Genomic DNA, 25,889 nt, shown 5'->3' with positions numbered 1-25,889 from the left:
ACCACCCATTTACCGATTTCAACTATCCAGTACAGTGGTCAGAATTTAGCAATTTTGCCAATTTCACACAAATTTAAAAAGATGCCAATTTCCAAATAGTCCAGAATAAACAAGAAAGACATTCCTGGCACTAAAATAACATTTCCTCTGTTCATTAGTCACATCCCCATGCCCCTCTTACATTCTTTTGCTTTCCACTTTGAATTTTTATTCTCACAAAAAAATAGAAGATTTACTGTTATGCAGACTACTGCATTAGTGTAGAAATGGTATAAATAATATCGGAGCACTTGTGAAAGAATATTAGACTCACCAGTTGACGTGTATTGGACACTTAGCATGATTTGTTTACTTTTGAACTTTGGTAAAAATCGAACATTTCTGCTAATTTGAGCTCAATTTCAAGGTACTTTTCATTGTAAAAACAGTCAAAATCATCTCAATTTCTGTAATGTCTTTCATTCTATAAAATAAGACCAGGAAAACTAGAATACAACAATAAATACCATAGGAAAATACAGTGCAAAGTCGCTGTTTTAATCCAAAAACATGGTCAAAGTTTTTTTTTCTCATGCACTGTGTGCTGCAGGATTTTTTTTTATACTGTGCAACACTGACCACATAGACCCATTCTTTTATATGTAGGCCTACCAGCTTTCTCTCACTAGATTTGAGGGCTCTAGAATTTAAGCGTACTAGTACATCATGGACACTGGCTCGTAAGCCGTACTAGTACGGCCGAAACCCTGAAAGGGTTAACTGACTGAATGACTTGACTGACTGACTTTGACTGACTGACTTTGACTGACTGACTTTGACTGACTGACTTTGACTGACTGACTTTGACTGACTGACTTTGACTGACTGACTTTGACTGACTGACTTTGACTGACTGACTTTGACTGACTGACTTTGACTGACTGACTTTGACTGACTGACTTTGACTGACTGACTTTGACTGACTGACTTTGACTGACTGACTTTGACTGACTGACTTTGACTGACTGACTTTGACTGACTGACTTTGACTTGACTGACTTTGACTTGACTGACTTTGACTTTGACTTGACTGACTTTGACTTTGACTTGACTGACTTTGACTTTGACTTGACTGACTTTGACTTTGACTTGACTGACTTTGACTTTGACTTGACTGACTTTGACTTTGACTTGACTGACTTTGACTTTGACTTGACTGACTTTGACTTTGACTTGACTGACTTTGACTTTGACTTGACTGACTTTGACTTTGACTGACTTTGACTTGACTGACTTTGACTTGACTGACTTTGACTGACTTTGACTTGACTGACTTTGACTGACTTTGACTTGACTGACTTTGACTGACTTTGACTTGACTGACTTTGACTTGACTGACTTTGACTTGACTGACTTTGACTGACTTGACTGACTGACTGAAATGGTGTCTAGAGCAGCTGACGCCTTACTGTCAGTTGTACAATGTACTGCAGGGTAAAACAGAACAGAAATCCATTACAGAATTTATGCACACTCCAGTACAACCATCAACTTAAGTACCAGAACCTCTACCATCCACCTCAGCCCAGTAGGACCACAACATAACTCCCCACTCTCTTCACAATCATCCACAAACACCAGCACCCACAATTTAAGGTAAGAAATACTATTATGTAGTTTGATAAGGAAAACAACGACAATAATAATAATAATAATAATGAAATTGAGACACATGTGCAACATCTGGGTATCTTTATTGTAGACGTTTCGCCATCCAGTGGCTTTATCAATACAAATTCCAGGACATAACTTGAAGACAGGAGAACTATGTACAGAAGAGGTAATCAGTCCCTCAACCTAGCAGTAGATGCGAAGAGCACCATAGTCATGGAGATTCTGAAGCAGAAGCAAGGCGCCGGACGCTTATATAGTAATGTCAGGTGGAAATGGGACGGGTAGCAGACGAGGGCATAGTCACTGGTAGGCAGGATTCCCCAGTGGAAGTAGGTCCTACCCAAAGAGATGGGTTAGTTGTAGTAGTGACTATGCCCTCGTCTGCTACCCGTCCCATTTCCACCTGACGTTACTATATAAGCGTCCGGCGCCTTGCTTCTGCTTCAGAATCTCCACGACTATGGTGCTCTTCGCATCTACTGCTAGGTTGAGGGACTGATTACCTCTTCTGTACATAGTTCTCCTGTCTTCAAGTTATGTCCTGGAATTTGTATTGATAAAGCCACTGGATGGCGAAACGTCTACAATAAAGATACCCAGATGTTGCACATGTCTCAATTTCATCTTGTCGGTATTGTATACCATTCTTGTACAACCTGTCAGACACTGCAACATCATGGAATCTCGATTCTGAGTACATGTACATAACCTTCACGACTACGACAACTACTACTACAACTAAACCATCTCTTTGGGTAGGACCTACTTCCACTGGGAAATCCCGCCTACCAGTGACTTTGCCCTCGTCTGCTACCCGTCCCATTTCCACCTGACGTTACTATATAAGCGTCCGGCGCCTTGCTTCTGCTTCAGAATCTCCACGACTATGGTGCTCTTCGCACCTACTGCTAGGTTGAGGGACTGATTACCTCATCTTCTGTACATAGTTCTCCTGTCCTGGAATTTGTATTGATAAAGCCACTGGATGGCGAAACGTCTACAATAAAGATACCCAGATGTTGCACATATGTCTCAATTTCATCTTGTCAGTATTGTATACCATTCTTGTACACACACGCAATAATAATAATACTGTACGTAATGTAAAGAAATTATGTAGCAATACAGCATTTAACTTGGAGATGGAGAAGAGATGCTGGGCACAACAAGCGTCATTACATAGCTCCAACGCACTTAACTGCTACAATTTACATTTTAATGTTACTTAACTATTCACAGATTTTTGGCTTTTTCTCCACGCTTGTCACACTTTCATCGGCAAGGCGTTTCAGTAAAAAACTGTCCAAGGAGGTTTCTTCCTCCCTTTCAGAATGTTTTGGAAATGACTTAGGCAAGCGCCATTACATAGCTCCAATGCATTATTATTATTAATTAGTACGTACATATTCTCATAATAATACTCTTGCATACCATTTGGAATTTTTATTCACACAAAAAATAGAAGGTTTATTGCTATACAGACTAATGCATTATTGTAATAATTGTACAGTGGACCCTCGCCTAACGAATGCATCGCATAACGTTAAATCCGCCTAGCGATACATTTGAACGCAAAAATTTTGCCTCGGCTAGCACTAAAAAACTCGCTCAATGCAATTCGTTTGAGACGCGTCCATGCGCGGCCTGAGCCCGCCTTACTTTTTCTATGGGTGCCAGTGTTTACAAGCCAGCCACCTCGGTCGCTTCCAAGCATACAATTGGAACATTTCATATTATCACAGCCTTTTTAGTGATTGCACCTGCAAAATAAGTCACCATGGGCCCCAAGAAAGCTTCTAGTGCCAACCCTACAGCAAAAAGGGTGAGAATTACTATGGATATGAAGAAAGAGATCATTGCTAAGTATGAAAGTGGAGTGCGTGTCTCCAAGCTGGCCAGGTTGTACACAAAACCCCAATCAACCATCACTACTATTGTGGCCAAGAAAACGGCAATCAAGGAAGCTGTTCTTGCCAAAGGTGCAACTTTGTTTTCGAAACAGAGATCGCACGCAATAGATGTTGAGAGACTGTTATTGGTGTGGATAAACGAAAAACAGATAGTAGGAGATAGCATCTCAAGCGATCATGTGAAAAGGCTAGGAAGTTGCATGAGGATTTAATTAGAAAAATGCCTGCAACTAGTGGTGATGTGAGTGAATTTAAGGCCAGCAAAGGTTGGTTTGAGAGACTTAAGAATCGTAGTGGCATACATAGTGTGATAAGGCATGGTGAGGTTGCCAGTTCGGACCACAAAGCGGCTGAAAAATATGTGCAGGAATTCAAGGAGTACATAGACAGTGAAGGACTGAAACCTGAACAAGTGTTTAATTGTGGCGAAACAGGCCTGTTTTGGAAGAAAATGCCAAGCAGGACCTACATTACTCAGGAGGAAAAGGCACTCCCAGGACATAAATAAGCCTATGAAAGGCAGGCTTACTCTGTTGATGTGTGCCAATGCTAGTGGTGATTGCAAAGTGAAGCCTTTATTGGTGTATCACTCTGAAACTCCCAGAGTGTTCAGGAAAAACAATGTCCTCAAGGCTAATTTGTGTGTGCTGTGGAGGGCAAACAGTAAGGCATGGGTCACTAGGGACTTTTCCTATGACTGGTTACACCATGCATTTGCCCCCACTGTGAAAAATTACCTAATTGAAAAGAAATTAGACCTTAAGTGCCTCCTGGTATTAGACAATGCTCCTGGTCATCCTTCAGACTTGGCAGAGCGACTTTCTGCGGAAATGAGCTTCATTAAGGTCAAGTTTTTGCCTCCTAATACCACTCCTCTCCTGCAGCCCATGGACCAGCAGGTCATGTCCAACTTCAAGAAACTGTACACAAAAGCTATGTTTGAAAGGTGCTTTGTAGTGACCTCAGAAACTCAATTGACTCTTAAGAGATTTTTGGAGAAATCACTTTAGCATCCTCAATTGTGTAAACATTATAGGTAAGGCTTGGGAGGAAGTGACTAAGAGGACCTTGAACTCTGCTTGGAAGAAACTGTGGCCAGAATGTGTAGACAAAAGGGATTTTGAAGGGTTTGAGGCTAACCCTGGGAATCCTATGCCAGTTGAGGAATCCATTGTGGCATTGGGGAAGTCCTTGGGGTTGGAGGTTAGTGGGGAGGATGTGGAAGAGTTGGTGGAGGAGGACAATGACGAACTAACCACTGATGAGCTGCTAGATCATCATCAACAGCAAGAGGCCACACCTGAGGAAACTGCTTCGGAGGAGGGGATAGAGAAATTGAAGAAGTTGCCTAATTCAAAGATTAAGGAAATGTGTGCAATGTGGCTTAAAGTGCAAACCTTTTTTGATGAAAATCACCCTCACACAGCTATTGCAAGCCGTGCTAGTGACTATTACACTGACAATGTTGTGAAACACTTTAGGAATGTCATAAAGGAACGGGAGGTACAGGCCTCTATGGACAGATATGTTGTGCGACAGAGGTCCAGTGACTCTCAAGCTGGTCCTAGTGGCATTAAAAGAAGGGAAGTAACCCTGGAAAAGGACTTGTCACCTCAAGTCCTAATGGAAGGGGATTCCCCTTCTAAACATTAACACCATCCACAGTCTCCCCTCCTCCCATCCCATCAATCATCACCAGATCTTCAATAAAGGCAAGTGTCATGTAACTGTGCACGTCTTCTTCAGTTTGTGTGTATTAAAATTAATATTTCATGTGGTAAAAAATTTTTTTTGTTCATACTTTGGGGTGTCAGGAATGGATTAATTTGATTTCCATTATTTCTTATGGGGAAAATTAATTCGCCTAACGATAATTTCGCCTAACGTTGAGCTCTCAGGAATGGATTAATAGCGTTAGGCGAGGGTCCACTGTATAAATATTGTCAACCCATTTATGACTGCGTATGAGACTGGCCAGGTGGGCACGTATTGGACGGTGACGTCATTTGTTTACTTTTGAACATTGCCAAAGAATCGAACATTTCCGCTACTTTGAGCTCAATTTCAAGGTACAGTGTGCTTTCATTGTGAAAGCAATCAAAATCATATCTATTTCTGTAATATATCTTCCATTCTGTCAAATGAGACCCAAAAAACGAGAATACAACCATAAAACCATACGAAAATATACTGCTAAGGAGTGGCTAATGGCTGAGGAGTGAACTCCATTATTTATGGTCTGATTTCTTTAAATTTTGGTGTATGTTAAGGAGCATCTTTACATCATAAATTGCCCAAGTTTCAGTAAGATAGTTCAACAAACAACTGAGATCCATTTCCCTAGATCAAGAGCAAGAGCCCCTCACCAGTGTCAAGGAACCTCCCTTGAGGCCCGCTCGCATCTTGAAATTTTGCTCGCATCTGGAAGCAAAAAATCAACCAAGCAACTGCTCGTATCTTGAAAAACTCACATGTTGGGGCACTTGTAAGTAGAGGTTCCACTGTACTTCTCATTGTGTAAAGCACATACACTGTACATTGTTCATAAAAGATAAGGTTGCTTTAAAGCCACTGTCAGAAGCCATAAGCTCAACTCGCTCAGATAAGCTGTGAGCGGTAAATCTGGGCCTACATATGAGAGAACAGACCTGTGTGGTAAGTGTGCACTATATAAAAAAAAATCCTGCAGCACGCAGTGCATCATTAGAAAAAAGTGTGACCGTGCTTTTGATGTAAAATGGCAACTTTGTGGTATATTTTTGTATAGTTGTATTCTCGTTTTTTGGTCTCATTTGACAAAATGGAACATATATCGCAGAAAGAGATATAATTTTGATCGGTTTCATGCTGGAAAGTACCTTAACCCTTTGACTGTCGCAAGCCCCTTTCTGAAACTGTCATTCTGTCACAAAATTTTTGGAAAAGAAAAAAATTATTTTTCCTTATGAAATGATAGAGAATCTTTTCCCGATTGTAATGACACCAAAAGTACAAAATTTGGTCGAAAACTCGCGGAATTACGCTCCCGCAAAGTTAGCGGTCTCGGCGACATATACACATCGGCGATTTCGCCGACTTTGAGCCCAGTTTTTGGCCAATCCCGTTGTTCCAGTTGACCAAACTCATAGCTATTTCTTTAGAACTCCATTTTTTCTATCAATTGAGTACAAGAAGCTGCCCATTTACCGATTTTAACTACCCAATAAAGTGGTCAGAAATTGCCAATTTAGCCAATTTCACACAAATTAACCCTTTGGGGGTTTCGGCCGTACTAGTACGGCTTACGACCCAGGGTTTTTGACATACTAGTATGCCTCAGTTCTAGCGCCCTCAAATCTAGTGGGAGAAAGCTGGTAGGCCTACATATGAAAGAATGGGTCTATGTGGTCAGTGTGCACAGTATAAAAAAAATCCTGCAGCACAGTGTGTAATGAGAAAAAAAAAACTTTGACCGTTTTTTTGGAATAAAACAGCGACTTTGCACTGTATTTTCGTATGGTATTTATTGTTGTATTCTAGTTTTCTTGGTCTCATTTTATAGAATGGAAGACATATTACAGAAATTGAGATGATTTTGACTGCTTTTACAATGAAAAGTACCTTGAAATTGAGCTCAAAGTGGCAGAAATGTTCGATTTTTACCAAAGTTCAAAAGTAAACAAATCATGCCAAGCGTCCAATACACGTCAACTGTTGAGTCTAATATTCTTTTGCAAGTGCGCCAATATTATTTATACCATTTTTTACACTAATGCAGTAGCCTGCATAACAGTAAATCTTCTATTTTTTGTGAGAATAAAAATTCAAAGTGGAAAGCAAAAGAATGTAAGAGGGGCCTTGAGACGTGACTAATGAACAGAGGAAATGTCATTTTAGTGCCAGGAATGTCTTTCTTGTTTATTCTGGACCCTATTTGGAAATTGGCATCTTTTGAAATTTGTGTGAAATTGGCAAAATTGCTAAATTCTGACCACTGTACTGGATAGTTGAAATTGGTAAATGGGTGGTTTCTTACACTCATTCGATAGAAAAAAATGGAATTCTAGCGAAATATTCGTGTTTTTTGTCAACTAGTACAGTGGAATTGGCCGAAAATGGGCAAAATTGCCGATGCGTTAACATCGCCGAGACCGCTAACTTCAAGAGAGCATAATTCTGTAAGTTTTCTATCAAATTTCATACTTTTGGTGTCATTATGATTGGGAAAAAATTCTCTATCTTTTCATAAGAATTTTTTTTTTTTTTTAAATTTGGCCGACCCTGAGAACGAGTCTCAAAGAGGGCCTGTCGACCCTCAAAGGGTTAAAAAAGATGCCAATTTCAAAATAGGGTCCAGAATAAACAATGTACACATTCTTGGCACTAAAATAACATATTCTCTGTTCATTAGTCACGTCTCTAGGCCCCTCTTATATTACTATTGCTTTCTATTTTGATTTTTTATTCATACAAAACTTACTGTTATGCAGACTACTGCATTATTGTGAAAATGGTATAAATAATATCAGTGCACTAGTGAAAGAATATTAGAATCCCCAGTTGACGTGTATTGGACGTGTGGTGTGATTTGCTTACTCTTGAACATTGGTAAAAATCGAACATTTCCGCTACTTTGAGCTCAATTTCTAGGTTGTTTTCATCATGAAACTAATCAAAATCATCTCTATTTCTGCAATATGTTTTCCATTTTATCATGTGAGACCATGAAAACGAGAATACAACGATAAATATTATACGAAAATGCACCTCAAATTCGGCGTTTTAATTAAAAAAAAAACAGTCCGTTTTTTTCCTCATTATGTACTGCGTGCTGCAGGATTTTTTTATGTAGTGCACACTGACCACACTGACCCATTCTCTCACATGTGGGCCTACCAGCTTTCTCCTGCTTGATTTGAAGCTGCTAGAATTATTGAGTATACATATACGTCTGAAACACTGGCTCATAAGACGTATATATACAACCAAAACAGTCAAAGGGTTAAAACTGAGCTCAATGTAGCAGAAATGTTCGATTTTTGCCAATGTTCAAGAGTAAACAATTGATGTCACCATCCAATGCGTATCCAACTGGCCAATCAAATACGCAGTCATGAATGGGTTGACATTATTTATACAATTATTACAATAATGCAGTAGTCTGCATAACAGTAAATCTATTTTTTGTGTTAAAAATTCAAAATGGAAAGCAAACATAATATAAGAGGGTCCTGGAGACATGACTAATTTACAGAGAAAATGTTATTTTAGTGCTAGGAATGTCTATACTGTTTATTCTGGACCCTGTTTTGAAACTGGCATCTCTTGAAATTTGTGTGAAACTGGCCAAATTACCAATTTCTGACCACTTTATTGGGTAGCTGAAATAGGTAAATGGGTGGTTTCTTGTATTCAGTCGACAGAATAGAAGAATACAGTGGACCCCCGGTATTCGATGGCATCGGTATTCGATAAATCCGGTTTTCGATGCATTTTAACGCAAAAATTTTTCCTCGGCATTCGATTGAAAACCCGGTATTCGATACGATTCATACGAGACCTGTCCACGTGTGGCCTGAACTGCCCCGTGTGTGCCAGTGTGCGCGCATCTAAGGATACATTCGGTACATTCCATATTATCCATATTATCATTGTGTTTGGTGCTTGTTTCTGCAAAATAAGTCACCATGGGCCCCAAGAAAGCTTCTAGTGCCAACCCTTCGAGAAAAAAGTCGCTAATGACTTATGAAATGAAGAAAGAGATAATTGCAAAGTACGAAAGTGGAGTGCGTGTGTCGGAGCTGGTCAGGTTGTATAATAAACCCCAATCAACCATCTCTACTATAGTGACCAGGAAAACGGCAATCAAGGAAGCTGTTCTTGCAAAAGGTGCAACTGTGATTACGAAACAGCGACCGCAAGTGTTAGAAAATGTTGAGAGATTGTTATTGGTGTGGATAAATGAAAAACAGATAGCAGGAGATAGCATCTCTCAAGCGATCATTTGTGAAAAGGCTAGGCAGTTGCATGACGATTTGGTAAAGAAATTGCCTGCAACTAGTGGTGATGAGAGTGAATTTAAGGCCAGCAAAGGTTCGTTTGAAAGATTTAAGAATCGTAGTGGCATACATAGTGTGATTAGGCATGGTGAGGCTGCCAGTTATGTTGTGCGACAGAAGTCCAGTGACTCTCAAGCTGGTCCTAGTGGCATTAAAAGAAGGGAAGTAACCCTGGAAAAGGACTTGCTACCTCAAGTCCTAATGGAAGGGGATTCCCCTGCTAAACACTAACACCTCTCCCCTCCTCCCATCCCATCAATCATCACCAGATCTTCATTAAAGGTAAGTGTCAATTATTTTATTGTTATTGTAATTATTCTATTGCATTAAACTTAATATTTCATGTAGTAAAATTTTTTTTTTCATACTTTTGGGTGTCTTGCACGGATTAATTTGATTTCCATTATTTCTTATGAGGAAAATTGATTCAGTTTTCGATATTATTGGTATTCGATGAGCTCTCAGGAACGGATTAATATCGAATACTGGGGGTCCACTGTACTAGTGAAGTAGCTATGAGTTTGGTAGACTGGAACAATGGAATGGGCCAGAAATAGGGTGTAAAGTGGGTGAAATTGCCAATGCATAAATATCGCCATTGGGTTAAATGTGTTCTAACCAGCCACTCTGTAATCTGGCAAAATCACTAACCTGGCACCCTGCAGGTCCCAATGATGCCAGATTAGTGATGGTCAACTTGTACTAAGCTGTGTAATGGTATAGTCATCTGGTCTGCATACTGTGATGGGATTTCATTGTGAAGGGCTGTGTACTTGCACATTAGTAGTAATGGATAGCTGATGTACAGCAAAGCAGCATTGTGGAGGTCTGTGTAATATGCAGAGGTGTAGTAACAAGGTGTGCCATTGGTGCTGTGCACTGTACAGCTGAGATGCAGATGGTGCCTGGACATTGAATTAGGGTTCAGGTAGTGTTTATTTTTCCTGATGTAATGCAGTGAGGTACTGCGATAAATGAGGATATGACAGTGTCCATGGGTAGCTGTGTTGTGTGGACAGCTACCTGTTATGCAGTGATGTAGTGCAAAGAGCAAACTGGTCTGCTGTATTATGGAAATATTTAATATTTATGTGCACTTAAATGTCCTCCTTTTAAATACTGGCACCAAAAATATTTAAAATACAAAAACTAAAAATCCATGGCACCTTTTTTTACATACACTGGCATAAAAACCTATGTTTGAATAACTGACTCTATAACTGTCAATGTAATACAAGCTTAAGATATTGTGCTTTGTAATATAGGAACATACCTGTAACACTGCTTTTTGACCTTGAGTAAACATGCCTTTCTCAGACAAAATATGCTGGATAAACTGGTTTAGGTACCTATTTCTCAAGAATAAATTTTAAAATACTAGTTTCTGATTTTTTTTTTTTTTTTAGTGCAACCTTTACAAGATTTACAGTACAGGGGTCCTCAACTCATGAACAAGTTGCTTTCCTGATGTTTGTAACTCTCGAGGATATTTTCCTATAGAAAACATTATTAACCCTTAAACGGTCCAAACATATACACTGTACGTATATACATTCACTCGCGCAGCGCCCCTAAATTTTTGAGAATTTTTTTTTTTTATAGGAAAAAAGAGCATGTGGTACCCAGGCATCCCCAATTTTTTTCATATGGCACACACTGAGTGCACACACCCATTCTCTCATGTCTAAGTGACTCAGGCACATCATGCCAATGTTGAATGAATGACAAAGGAAACGTATACATATGTTTGGGGCGCTATGCGAGAGAATGTATATATACGTTTGGACCGTTTAAGGGTTAAGGAAATCATACATGTTCATAACTGCAGAACAGAATTCATAAAGTTAATATTTTTTAATTATTTCATATTAACCTTATTCACAAATAAGGATGTTTGTAACTCATTTGTAAACTAAGAATCCCCTGTATTAAGTTAAGGTGGACAGATGAACTTTTTTGTCAAAGTAGATCATCCTAGGTCAAGAGAAAAGTAAAAAAAATTCTAAAAAAGCAAGGTACATTATAAACTGAAGGAAAAAGCTGAAACTAAAATACTAAATACTCTTGAACATATTTTAATACACTGACGAATAACAGAATTACTCACATTCTTATTCTCCTCTGGAAGAATGCATATATCAACACCTTCACCACACACAACAGTACCACCATCCTCAACAGCATAATTAATATAGGTGCGTACTTTTTCTAGGTGAGACTTTGAAATGAGAGCACCCAGGAACACAGTTTCATCTGATGGATTTCCTACTCGCAGATCTCTGAAAACGTATTTTTTAAATAAAAAGGAAAGTTAGTACTGTATATACTGTAAATTAAAATTCAAATACAGTAGACAACCACATTTTGCATGAGATATGTTCCAGAAAAATAGAGCTATACTTGAAAATGCAATATACAGAGTGAATAACTTGTGGGGAAAAAAATAGGTTATGCTCTATCCCACCTCTGAAAGTAAGCAAGTTCATTCAGGTATACACATATACAGTTACATAGATTATCATACATAGCAGCATATGTGTAGAGAATCTAGGATAACGCAAAAGAGTCAGAGTGACTTATTTCCATTATAAATATACAGTTCATCTAAAAAATAAACTAAATATTGTACAATGATATTAAAAGGCAAGCAGATGTTAGGGGCACATTAAAGCATAGCTTAATCTAGCATGACCTAAGAAAGTCAAGTAATGTGAATACACTTCCCTTAAATTCTGGTTGTTGTTGCATTAGTAGCTTGACGTCAGTGAAGAGGCATGGTGTAGACCTACTGGGCCTCAGATGAGGTGAATGAAGTAGAGGGCTGGGGTTCATGGGCTTTAGTGGATTGCTGAGGATCATGGGCTGTAGTGGATGGCTGGGGTTCATGGGCTGTAATGGATGGCTGGGATTCATGGGCTGTAATGGATGGCTGGGATTCATGGGCTGTAATGGATGGCTGGGATTCATGGGCTGTAATGGATGGCTGGGATTCATGGGCTGTAATGGATGGCTGGGATTCATGGGCTGTAATGGATGGCTGGGGCTCATGGGCTGTAATGGATGGCTGGGATTCATGGGCTGTAATGGATGGCTGGGGTTCATGGGCTGTAATGGATGGCTGGGATTCATGGGCTGAAATGGATGGCTGGGATTCATGGGCTGTAATGGATGGCTGGGATTCATGGGCTGTAATGGATGGCTGGGATTCATGGGCTGTAATGGATGGCTGAGGTTCATGGGCTGTAATGGATGGCTGGGATTCATGAGCTGTAATGGATGGCTGGGATTCATGGGCTGTAATGGATGGCTGGGATTCATGGGCTGTAATGGATGGCTGGGATTCATGGGCTGTAATTGATGGCTGGGGCTCATGGGCTGTAATGGATGGCTGGGGTTCATGGGCTGTAATGGATGGCTGGGATTCATGGGATGTAGTGGATGGCTGGGGTTTATGGGCTGTAGTGGATGGCTGGGGGTTATGGGTTGTATTGGATGGCTGTAGTTCATGGACTGAAATGAATGGGTTAAAGAGAATGGCTGGGGTTTGTGGGTTAGAGAGGATGGCTGGGGTTTGCTGGCTGAAGTGGATGGCTGGGGTTTGCTGGCTGTAGTGGATGACTGGGGTTTGCTAGTTGAAGTGGATGGCTGAGGTTTGCTGGTTGATGTGGACGGCTGAAGTGTATGATCAGGGTTTTCTGGTTGAAGAGGATGATCAGGATTTGCTGGCCACAATTTTCTCCAAGCAAAGTTCAAAGTCCTGGAAGTCACTCCCTACCAAGCGTTATCTATAAGGTTTATGCAATGGAGGATATTGAAGTGATTCCTCCAGAACTCTCTTAGGGTCAATTCAGTGTCTGAGGTCACTTCAAAGCACCTTTGAAACATTGCTTTGGTGTACAGTTTTTTTTGAAGTTTGAAATGACCTGCTGGTCCATGGGCTGGATGAGAGGAGTGGTATTTGGGGGCAAGAACTTCACTGTGATGAACTTACACTCCTCAAGCAATAGGTCTTCCAAGTCTGGAGGATGAGCAGGAGCATTGTCCAGTACCAGAAGGCACTTAAGTGGCAATTCATTTTCCAGGAGGTATTTCTTCACACTCGGGCCAAACACTTCATTGACCCACTCAATGAAAATTAGCCTCGTGACCCATGCCTTATTGTTAGCCCTCCACATCACACACAATTTACTCTTGATGACATTGTTTTTCTTGAACACTCAGGGATTTTCAGAGTGATAAACAAGTAAAGGCTTCACTTTGAAATCCCCACTAGCTTTACCACAGAACATGAGAGTTAGCATATCCTTCATAGGCTTGTCCTGGCAGTGCCTTTTCCTCCTGCATGATGTAGGTCCTCTTTTGCATTTTCTTCCATAAGAGGCCTGTTTTGTCGCAAGTAAACACTTGTTGGGGAAGGAATCCTTCAGCCTCTACATACCCCTTGAATTCATCAACGAATGCTTCGGCCACATGTTTGTCAGAACTTGCAGCCTCGCCCTACCTTACAACACTGTGTATGCCACTACGCTTCCTGAATCTGTTGAACCAGCCTTTGTTGGCCTTAAATTCACTAACAGCAGCACTTGTTCCCAGCATTATCTTTATAAGATCCGCATGCAACTGCCTTGCCTTCTCGCAAGTTATCCTCTCCAAAACACTGTCTCCCGCTGTTTTTGGCTGATCCATACCAACAATAACGTCTCCACATCCTTGACTGTTTGAGACCTCTATTTCGTTAGCATATTTACACCTTTTGCAACATCAGCTTCCTTAATTTCTGCTTTCTTCAATAGGATGGAACTGATTGTTGATGTACATTTCACATGTATCCTGGCCAGCTCTGCCACACACACGCCACTTTCGTATTTTGTGATAACTTCTTTCTTGAATTCTATCGTATTTCTCGCCTTCTTTACCAAAGGGCTGGCACTCTAAACTTTCTTTGGCCCCCATGGTGGCTTATTTCAGAGTTGCAATCAATAAACAAGCACCAAAAACAATGGATGAAAACATGGAGTATTCCTAACACAATGAGAGAGACACGCAGACTGAATGTGATAAGAGTGAGGAAGCGCGTCGCCGGCTGGTGGACACATCTCATACCTTCCCAGTATTTGATGTCAAGAAGATCACCGACCCAGAAATAGCTAAACTCCTTATGATTCAGAGCCAAACGATCACCAAACTAACTCAAGAAATGCAGGAACTAAAGGCTAGCAATGCAGATTACCTCAACAAGATCACTGCTCTAGAACATAAACTAGACACTCTAGAACAACAAAGCAACACCCACACCCAGTCCCTAGACACCATCAACACTCTAAAAGACCAAGTCACCCTACTTACTACCAACATTACAGAGGAAAGATCAAGAGTGGACCAACAACTTGCCAATGTCATAACCAACTTCCAAGACCATAATGACCAACAGCAGCTATCTGACGCTGTTGTAGTTAACAGCAAACATCTCCCAGCCACAGTCACCCAAGAGACCTGCATGGAGACCACCCTACAGCTTATCAAGGACCACCTTCGCCTTAACATACGTAGTGACGACCTAAAGGATTGCAAACTGATGGGCTACCAAGCAGGTAAAAAAACAGTGCTGTTAAAATTCCAAACTAGCCTACAAAGAAACAACCTACTAAAAACATCTATTTCTATGAAAACTGATGTTTACGTCAATGAGTGCCTTACCAAAACAAGACAAAACCTTCTTTATCGGCTAAGAAAATTATGCTATGCCCAAAAAATCCACCAGTGCTTTGTGAGGGATGGAAAAATCGCAGTTAGGAAACAGCCCACTAGGAAGAGATACTTCATCTCTACAGAACATGACCTTAAAACATTCTTAAGTGAGGCTGGACTAACAGAATCAGAGTAAAGTGCAGATAATACCCATAGTCCACCGTTAGTGTTATATTGTCATAAATTTGTGCCCCCCTAAAATTCTAATACCCCAACTACTTTTGATTGTCATTGTTGTATTCAACGACCATTCTACCTCATAGTCTTAATTGTGTTTAATATCTACAGAATCTATCTCCTTTTTTACAACTTACCACATCACTGTTCCATCTTATTTTATTATAAACTAACCATAACTTGTCTTCAATAATTCTACCTCACTTTAAAAAATACGCAATTGCCCAATTTTATTCTAAATCCCTATTATTGCCCAATTTTACTTTAAACTATATTGATCAAACTTATTATAAACTACTTTTATTGACCAATTTTTATTCCATGCTTTTTTAAACTAGTACTTTCAACTACAACTTTTATATTATCCTGTCTACCATCTTACTAGCATATTATAACCAAGTCATTGCCATTTTTATTTTTATCATTTTTTTTTTATTATTCTTTTGCTACCTTAATTTGTGTATTTTATCCTGTCAATTTAAATCTAATTATACTCTAATTCTTGTAAACAGCTTATATAAGACCTTAGTGCAATTACAATTGAGAGTCTTGTGCCTTTATTATATTATTAGATTAATCACAGTTTTACTCTAGCTCATTCTAGCTCAATACATAGTCAATACCAAATTCACTATACTAGACCATAGTGCAATTACTAGTGAGAGACTGGTACTATTTGTAATTTGTATTTTTATATTATTAGACTAAACCTAGTTGTACTATAGCTCTTTCTAGCTCAATACATAGTCAGTACCAAATTCACTATATTAGACCATAGTGCAATTACTAGGGAGAGACCGGTGCTATTTTTAATTTGTATTTTTATATTATTAGATTAAACGTATTGTACTATAGCTCATTCTAGCTCAAAACATAGACTCCACAAAAGTCATTATTAGACCTTAGTGCAATTACAAGTGAGAGTCTTGTTCTATTTTTAATTTGTATTTTTATATTACTAGTTTATACCTAGTTGTACTTTAGTTCATTCCAGCACAACACATAGACAACATCAACTTCATTATGTATAGTAGTGACTATACTCTACATGACCAAAATACTCTAGCTATATACTTGTCCAAACTTCCTACCACTACAGATATCAATACTAGAACTCAACACACAACTCAGGATATAAATAACCATAATTTAAACCTAGAAGATGATTGATCACGTTGACCCTGATCTAAACCTCCATAATCTGACACCCAATCAAAACCTATTGGAATGTAACTGCCTTTATTACACAGCATCACAAGCCACCACTATCCTAAACAATGCTAAAAGTCTATAAGTACATAACTACAACATCAGGTCCTTAAGCAAACACTATGATGACCTCCTAGCACTCCTTGAATCACTAAAGACACCCTTCTCCTGCATTATTCTTACTGAGACCTGGCTTAAGCAGGACACAATAGATATCTACCCTCTACCAGGATACACAGCAATTCACAACTGCAGACCAAACCAAGTTGGGGGTGGTATTGCAATCTATTACTCTAACCAATTATCTTGTCTTAGCACCACTTGCTTTAGTGATGGATATGGGAAATACATTTTTGCTAATTTTACTGTAAAAAACCTTAAGACGCCTATAACAATCGGTGCCATTTACCGGATACCTCACACAAACATCCCAAATTTCAGTGAGAAATTAGTTACTAATAACAAACAGACAAATGAATAAGCACCACCTTCTCTTAGCTGGAGACTTCAACGTCAACCTTGGCTTACTAGATGATCAGCCTGTAACTGATTTCATCAACAATATGAACAACACACTTCTCATACCAACAATAACTAAACCAACCAGGCTCACTGAGACAAGTGCAACCATAATAGACCACATATGGACCAATATACTAGCCCCCCTTAAATCAGGGATAATCACAGATAGCACTACAGACCACTACCCTACCTTCCTCCTGACAAACATTAGTAAACCACCACTTGAATACAACAAAGTCTCATTTAGACTCCATGACGAGGCCTCAGTAAGGAAGTTCACAGCTGACCTAGAGACTGTTGACTGGCCTACAGAATTCTCCAAGGCCAATGGTATTGATGACTGGACAGACATTTTTCTTAACAAATTACTTAGACTATACAACAAACATTGTCCTATAAAAACAAAACAGATCACAAACAAATGGCTTGGTTGCCCATGGCTAACCAGCACCATTCTGAAATCCATTGACAAGAAACACCAATATGAAAAGCAATATAGACAGGGCTTAATACACAAAGATATTCTTAAACACTATTCATCAGCTCTCACCAAAGTAATAAAGAAAGCCAAACAACTATACTACTCCAGTAGATTCACAGACACTAGAGGAGATATAAAAAAGACCTGGAAAACACTTTCCCAGATTCTAGGGACCCACAAACTGAGAAAAACCAAGAATATTGTCCTAACTAAACCTAATGAAACACCACTACATCCCACTGACACAGCTAACAAGATAAACGACTTCTTCTCAACCATAGGATCTAATCTCGCCAGTAAAATCCCACATACCAATGCCCATGCCGGGGACTACCTAGATGGGAATTTCCCTAATTCCTTCTATCTTGCACCAACTGAGCCCACGGAAGTCACCGAGATTATAAAGTCACTTAAAAATAACTCGGGAATCTGTCTCATGTCCCACCATTACTGTACAAGCGAGCGGCCCATGTCCTTTCGCATGCTATTTCATTACTTTTTAACAAGTCACTAGAGACTAGCATCTTCCCGAAACTACTCAAGATGGCAAGGGTTACACCAATACATAAAGGTGGTGACCCTACAGACTTAAACAACTATAGGCCAATATCTAACTTACCATTGCTATCCAAAATCTTTGAGAAACTCGTGCACAGGAGACTGTATTCATTTATAACGGCTCAAAACATACTCAACCCCTGCCAATTTGGATTCAGGAAAAATAAAAGCACTAATGATGCAATCATAAAAATGCTAGATCTTCTTTACACAGCATTGGAAAATAAGGAATATCCAATAGGAATTTTTATTGACCTAAGAAAAGCTTTTGACACAGTAGACCACGACATCCTACTCCACAAACTTGATCATTACGGTATAAGAGGCCATGCGCTTGCTTATTTCAAATCTTACATTACTAATAGGTATCAGTATGTCACCATTAAAGACACAGCATCAGCAACACGGCCACTTGATACTGGAGTTCCGCAGGGAAGTGTCCTTGGTCCCCTGCTCTTCCTCATACATCAATGACCTTCCAAACGTATCCCAACACCTGAAACCCATTCTCTTTGCTGACGACACGACTTATGTCATCTCTCACCCTAATCTTGCCACCCTCAACACCATTGTGAATGAGGAGCTGATTAAAATATCGACTTGGATGACAGCCAATAAACTTACGCTTAACACTGACAAAACCTACTATATTACGTTTGGTAGCAGAGCAGGAGATGCACAAATTAACATTAAGATTGACAACACACTAATTACCAGAAATAATGGGGGCAAATTCCTAGGCTTATACCTTGACAACAACCTGAATTTCAGCACCCATATCCAGCATATAACCAAAAAAGTATCCAAAATGGTTGGGATCCTCTCCAAGATACGATACTACGTGCCGCAAAATGCCCTTCTCACACTATACCACTCACTTATTTATCCATACCTCACCTATGCTATTTGTGCTTGGGGATCAACTGCAGCAACACACCTAAAGCCAATAATAACCCAACAAAAAGCTGCAGTAAGAATAATCACTAAATCCCATCCCTGGCAACACATCCCCCCCACTCTTCATAGACCTAAACTTACTCCCAGTTCAGTACATCCACACTTACTACTGTGCAATCTACATCTACAGGGCCTTAAACTCTAATATCAACCTTGACCTAAAACGCTTTCTTGATAGTTGTGACAGAACCTACAGGCATAACACCAGACACAAACATCTCTACGACATTCCCCGTGTCCGACTAAACCTTTACAATAATTCAATGTATGTCAAAGGCCCTAAAATCTGGAATACCCTACCTGAGAACTCTAGAACTGCAGACACATTCATCACCTTCAAAACTACCATTAGAAAACATCTTATCTCCCTGATACACCCCGTCAACTAACTACACGAATACCACCTGGTGGTTCACACTTACACTCACTCACTCATTTGACCATAAACAGAAATATTAATCTCAATCTTAAAATAATGAATCCTGTGATACTCCAATACTGAAACTATGTACTGTGCCAAAACAAAAGCATTCACATTGCTAAACTCACAAACTAGTATTTAGTCACTTAGCCATAATACCAACTTACCTCATAATTTGTAATATTTTACAATTAAGAATAAAACTAAGTCTGCCCGAAATGCCTAGCCATGCTAAGCGTTCTAGTGGTACACTCTGTAATCACTATTTTACTACATGTAAACCACACAATAACCAAATTTCTGTAAACTCAGCATTGTAATCCTTATAGAGAATAAACTTTGAATGATTTCCGAGTGGATGGCCGATATTCAGGGAGGAATTTCGCCGAAAAAAGTGCTCAATTTCCGAATTAGCTGATTTCCTCACCGACCGATATCCGGGGTCCACTATACTTTATTCAGCTGATGCTAGGGCATCACTGCATGGTCCAGCATCTGTTTTAAGAGCAGCTCTTCAAGATGTGTCAGGGCCCTTCAGTGAAAAATTCTGCAAGTTTAGCACCAACGTGGAATGGCTCACAACACTTTTTAAAGCGTTAATTCTTTCTCTGCATGCTCTTCTTCCTCATCCTCTTCAGTTCTGCATCCCTTCTATCTGGAAATTCAGCTCTGCCAACATTTCTTTGGGAATTCTTTCTTCCTCATCATCCTCTAAAAATTCATTGGTGTCTTCTGGCTGATGTCTTCAAAGACCTCACATGGTAATCTCCTTGCCAGCTGAACAATTTCATCAACTTGATTCTCATGTGAGAAATCCTGTGAAATTACTCGCCATATTTGGCCATAATTTTCTCCAGGCTGCATTTATTGCTGGCTTTGGGACATTATCCCATGCACCTTAAATGTGGATTTAGGAATCTGCATTGTTGAATTTATGTCAAAACTCTGGCACTCCAGGCTCTGAGTCATCATCCACTGTTGTAAGCATTTTCTACGCCACTCTGCATGTGTAGATATCCTCTATTGTAAATGACTTTATTAATCCTTGATCTAGTTGTTGTTTCACTGATGTCATATTTGTAAGTCAAAAAACGACCTTAACATTTGAGTTCAAATTCTACAACAGGTCACGATGAGCACAGGAATTATCAAGAACATTAGAACATAAGAATACAAGAACATAAGAAAGGAGGGGCATTGCAGTAGGACTACTGGCTAGGCAGGTCCAACTCGCATACACTTGTTCTGATAACTGAGACACTTCTGCAACATTTGGGTGTCTTTATGCCCAATGCAGAGAAAGATGAAAGATGAGGAATTTGAGGTAATCAGTCCCTCACCCTAGAGTTGATGTGCTCATTCCCTTAGTCTTGACAAAAGTGCAGCATATTTGCAGAGACTGAGCTTATATACTGATGACAGATGAGGTGGAGCAATGATATGCAGAGTCACCAACAAAGTAGGTCATTTCTATACGTTAGACAAGTTTAAAGAAATCCCTGCACCAAGATTCTAAGATGTTGCTGTATCTGATAGGATGTATATAAATGGACATCAACAAAATCTTTAACCCTTAAATGGTCCGAACGTATATATACGTTTTTTCAACATTTGAAAGTATGTAAAAAAATGTAGATCTTCTTTCTTGTTTTACATTTGAAAATGTGTAAAAAAAACTTTTATCTACTTTTTTTTGTTATATTTGAAAATATGTAAAAAAAAAAAAGTAGATCTACTTTTGGAGCACTACGGATTTGAATGTCGATCTGTTTGGACCGTTTAAGGGTTAAATGAGCCTCAGAAAACAATATGAAGTTCAAAGAAAACAAACTTTATTTACTCTATGTAAAACTCGAGAAAATTACAACCGTATCAGAGTATAAAACAATCCAATCACATAAAAGTTAAAAACTAATATGAAGGACCTGGCAGTGATAATGTCAGAGGATATCACTTTCAAAGATCACAACAATGTATCTACCATATCTGCTAGGAAAATGATAAGATGGATAATGAGAACTAGGGATGCTAAGAACATGATTCTCTTCAAATCACTTGTTCTCTCCAAGCTAGAATATTGCTGTACACTAACAGCCCCTTTCAAGGCAGGCAAAACTGCAGGTCTGGAGAATGTACAGAGAACTTTCACACCACATATAAATACAATAAAATGCCTAAATTACTGGGAATGCTTAAAGTCCCTTGATTTGTACTCCCTGGAATGCAAGCAAGAAAGATACATTATAATATATAGTGGGAAAATCCTAGAGGAATTGGTCCTAAATCTGTACTGCACACGAAAATCACTTCCTACAAAAGCAAATAACTTGGCAGGAGATGCAACATCCCCCCAGTGAAAAGCAGAGGCACCACGAATATGCTAAGAATCAAGGGTGCAAGACTGTTCAATTGCCTCCCAGCATACATAAGGGGGATTACCAAAAGATCCTTGATTGCCTTCAAGACGACGCTGGACAAGCACCTAAAGTCAGTACCTGACCAACCGGGCTGTGCCTCATATGACGGTTTGTGTGTGGCCAGCAATAACAGCCTGGTTGATCAGACCCTGATCCTACATGATACCTGGTCACTGACCAGGCTGTGGGGGCGTTGACCCCCAAAACTCCCTCCAGGTATATTCCAGGAATGGTTTATACACACAAGACACACAGTGTCTGACAGGACACTGGTTTATACTCATCCTGTCAGACACGGCAACATCTTGGAATCTTGGTGCAGGGATTTCTCCAAGCTTGTCTAATGTATAGACATGACCTACTTCTACTAGTGGTCTACTCCGCTGGTGATTCCGCCTACCACTGCTCCGCCTCATCTGTCATCAGTATATAAGCCCTATCTCAGCGAATATGCTGTACTTTTGTTAACCTTGATGGACTGAACACATCAACTCTAGGATGAGGGAGTGATTACCTCAAACTCCTCATAAGAATGGAAGAACACTGCAATAGGCCTTTTGGACCATATTAGGCAGGTCCTTCACAAATCCAACCCGGTGGCCTGGTGGCTAAAGCTCACGCTTCACACACGGAGGGCCCGGGTTTGATTCCCGGAAACATTCTGACACATCTCCTTACACCTGTTGTCCTGTTCACCTAGCAGCAAATAGGTACCTGGGTGTTAGTCGACTGGTGTGGGTCGCATCCTGGGGGACAAGATTGAGGACCCCAATAGAAATAAGTTAGACAGTCCTTGATGATGCACTGACTTTCTTGGGTTATCCTGGGTGGCTAACCCTCCAGGGTTAAAAATCCGAACAAAATCTTATCTTAACAGAATAAACGCTACCCAAGCAATAAGCTTTGATAATTATATTTACTCAAGTGCAAGTCCCACTTAAATGCAACCCCTCTCACTCGTGTATTTGTCCAACCTAAATTTGAAACTACCAAAGGTTTTAGCTTCGATAACCCTACTAGGCAGACCGTTCCACTCATCAGCTACCCTATTTCCAAACAAGTACTTTCCTATATCCTTTCTAAATCTAAACTTAAATAATTTGAATCCATTATTGCAGGTCCTCTCTTAGAAGGATATCTCAAAACCTTATTTATATCCCCTTTGTTAACCCTTTGAGGGTCGCCAGGCCCTCTCAGAGACTTGCTCTCAGGGTCGCCAAAATTTAAAAAAAAAAAAAAAATTATTTTTTTCTTATGAAAAGATAGAGAATCTATTCCCGATCATAATGACACCAAAAGTATGAAATTTGATGGAAAACTTACGGAATTATGCTCTCGCAAAGTTAGCGGTCTCAACGATGTTTGCACATCAGCGATTTTGCCCACTTTGAGCCCTATTTTCGGCCAATTCCAGTGTACTAGTCGACAAAAATCATAACTATTTTGCTAGAACTCCATTTTTTCTATCGAATGAGTACAAGAAACCACCCATTTACTGATTTCAACTATCCAATAAAGTGGTCAGAATTTAGCAATTTTGCCAATTTCACACAAATTTCAAAAAATGCCAATTTCCGAATAGGGTCCAGAATAAACAAGAAAGACATTCCTGGCACTAAAATAACATTTCCTCTATTCATTAATCACATCCCCACGCCCCTCTTACATTTCTTTTGCTTTCCACTTTGAATTTTTATTCTCACAAAAAAATAGAAGATTTACTGTTATGCAGACTACTGTATTACTGTAGAAATGGTATAAATAATACCAGCGCACTTGTGAAAGAATATTAGATTCACCAGTTGATGTGTATTGGACACGTGGCATGATTTGTTTACTTTTGAACTTTGGCAAAAATCGAACATTTCTGCTACTTTGAGCTCAGTTTCAAGGTACTTTTCATTGTGAAACCAATCAAAATCATCTCAATTTCTGTAATATGTCTTCCATTCTATAAAATAAGACCAGGAAAACTAGAATACAACCATAAATGCCATACGAAAATACAGTGCAAAGTCGCTGTTTCAAACCAAAAACACGGTCAAAGTTTTTTTTCTCATTACGCACTGTGTGCTGCAGGATTCTTTTTATACTGTGCACATTGACCACATAGACCCATTCTTTCATATGTAGGCCTACCAGCTTTCTCTTGCTAGATTTGAGGGCGCTAGAATTTATGCATACTAGTACGTCAAAAACCCTGGTGCGTAAGCCGTACTAGTACGGCCGAAACCCCGAAAGGGTTAATACTCATCTTCCACTTATACACTTCGTTCATGTCTCCCCTCATTCTTCGTCCTACAAGTGAATGTAATTTAAGGGACTTCAATCTTTCTTCATACGGAAAATTTCTAATGCTATGTATTAATTTAGTCATTCTACGCTGAATGTTTTCTAACAAATTAATATCCATTCTGTAATATGGAGACCAGAACTGAGCTGCGTAATCTAGGTGAGGCCTTACCAATGATTAGATTAGATTAGATTTTTTATTTTGACAAATTACATGGTTGTGCAGAGGAATATAATAGTTGGGTGTACATGCCAAAAGTCCCTCTGTATGCTGAGCATTTCGGGCAACCTTAAGGATTAACTTAAGAATAGTAAGGCAATAATACATAGTTCATATGGTCATTAGATGAGTTAGTGAGTACTACATGGTTTTGATAAGTCTAGTAGAGACTTTTTACACTATTGAATTAGTTAATAAAGATTACAGTATTACAATATAACAATTTAAAACAATTTACAGTGTGATGTATTACAGTTTAGTACTACAGTGGACCCTCGACCAGCGATGGCATCGATTAACGATAAATCTGATTAGCGATACATTTTATCGCAAAAATTTTGCCTCGATTAGCGCTAAAAAACTCGACCAACACTATTCGTTCTGTCTGAGACGCGTCCACTTCTGGCCAGTGTTTACAAGCCAGCCAGCCACCGCGGTCGCTTCCAAGCATACAATCGGAACATTTCATATTATCACAGCCTTTTTAGTGATTGCACCTGCAAAATAAGTCACCATGGGCCCCAAGAAAGCTTCTAGTGCCAGCCCTACAACAAAAAGGGTGAGAATTACTATGGATATGAAGAAAGAGATCATTGCTAAGTATGAAAGTGGAGCGCATGTCTCCGAGCTGGCCAGGCTGTACACAAAACCCCAATCAACCATCGCTACTATTGTGGCCAAGAAAACGGCAATCAAAGAAGCTGTTCTTGCCAAAGGTGCAACTATGTTTTCGAAACTGAGATCGCAAGTGATAGATGTTGAGAGACTGTTATTGGTATGGATAAACGAAAAACAGATAGCAGGAGATAGCATCTCTCAAGCGATCATATGTGAAAAGGCTAGGAAGTTGCATGACGATTTAATTAGAAAAATGCCAGCAACTAGTGGTGATGTGAGTGAATTTAAGGCCAGCAAAGGTTGGTTTGAGAGATTTAACCCTTTGAGGGTCGACAGGCCCTCTCCGAAACTCGTTCTCAGGGTCGGCCAAATTTAAAAAAAAAAAAAAATTATTTTCTCTTATGAAAAGATAGAGAATCTTTTCCCGATCATAAAGACACCAAAAGTTTGAAATTTGATAGAAAACTTACGGAATTATGCTCTCGCAAAGTTAGCGGTCTTGGCGATGTTTACGCATCGGCGATTTTGCCCACTTTGAGCCCCATTTTCGGCCAATTTCACCATACTAGTCGACAAAAAACATGAATATTTCGCTAGAACTCCATTTTTTCTATCGAATGAGTGCAAGAAACCACCCATTTATGAAATTCAACTATCCAGTACAGTGG

At 39.5% G+C, this 25,889-nt stretch overlaps 1 protein-coding gene across 3 annotated transcripts in view; it reads right to left on the bottom strand.

Annotated features, from left to right (window-relative positions):
* LOC128705185 (2-aminomuconic semialdehyde dehydrogenase) overlaps positions 1-25,889 on the bottom strand; it is a 170,111-nt gene that overhangs the window by 5,739 nt on the left and 138,483 nt on the right. For all 3 annotated transcript variants that reach the window (XR_011391788.1, XR_011391789.1, XM_070083387.1), the window contains exon 8: positions 11,709-11,880. Coding sequence is in view for 1 of the 3 variants with exons in the window: in XM_070083387.1 (XP_069939488.1) it covers positions 11,709-11,880 (172 nt within the window). In the remaining 2 variants the exon portion in view is untranslated. The remainder of the gene's footprint in view (positions 1-11,708; positions 11,881-25,889) is intronic.

The sequence above is a fragment of the Cherax quadricarinatus genome, chromosome 9 (assembly GCF_038502225.1).
Source record: "Cherax quadricarinatus isolate ZL_2023a chromosome 9, ASM3850222v1, whole genome shotgun sequence".
NCBI classification, from domain to species: domain Eukaryota; kingdom Metazoa; phylum Arthropoda; class Malacostraca; order Decapoda; family Parastacidae; genus Cherax; species Cherax quadricarinatus.
This window is presented reverse-complemented; position numbering and strand designations above follow the sequence as displayed.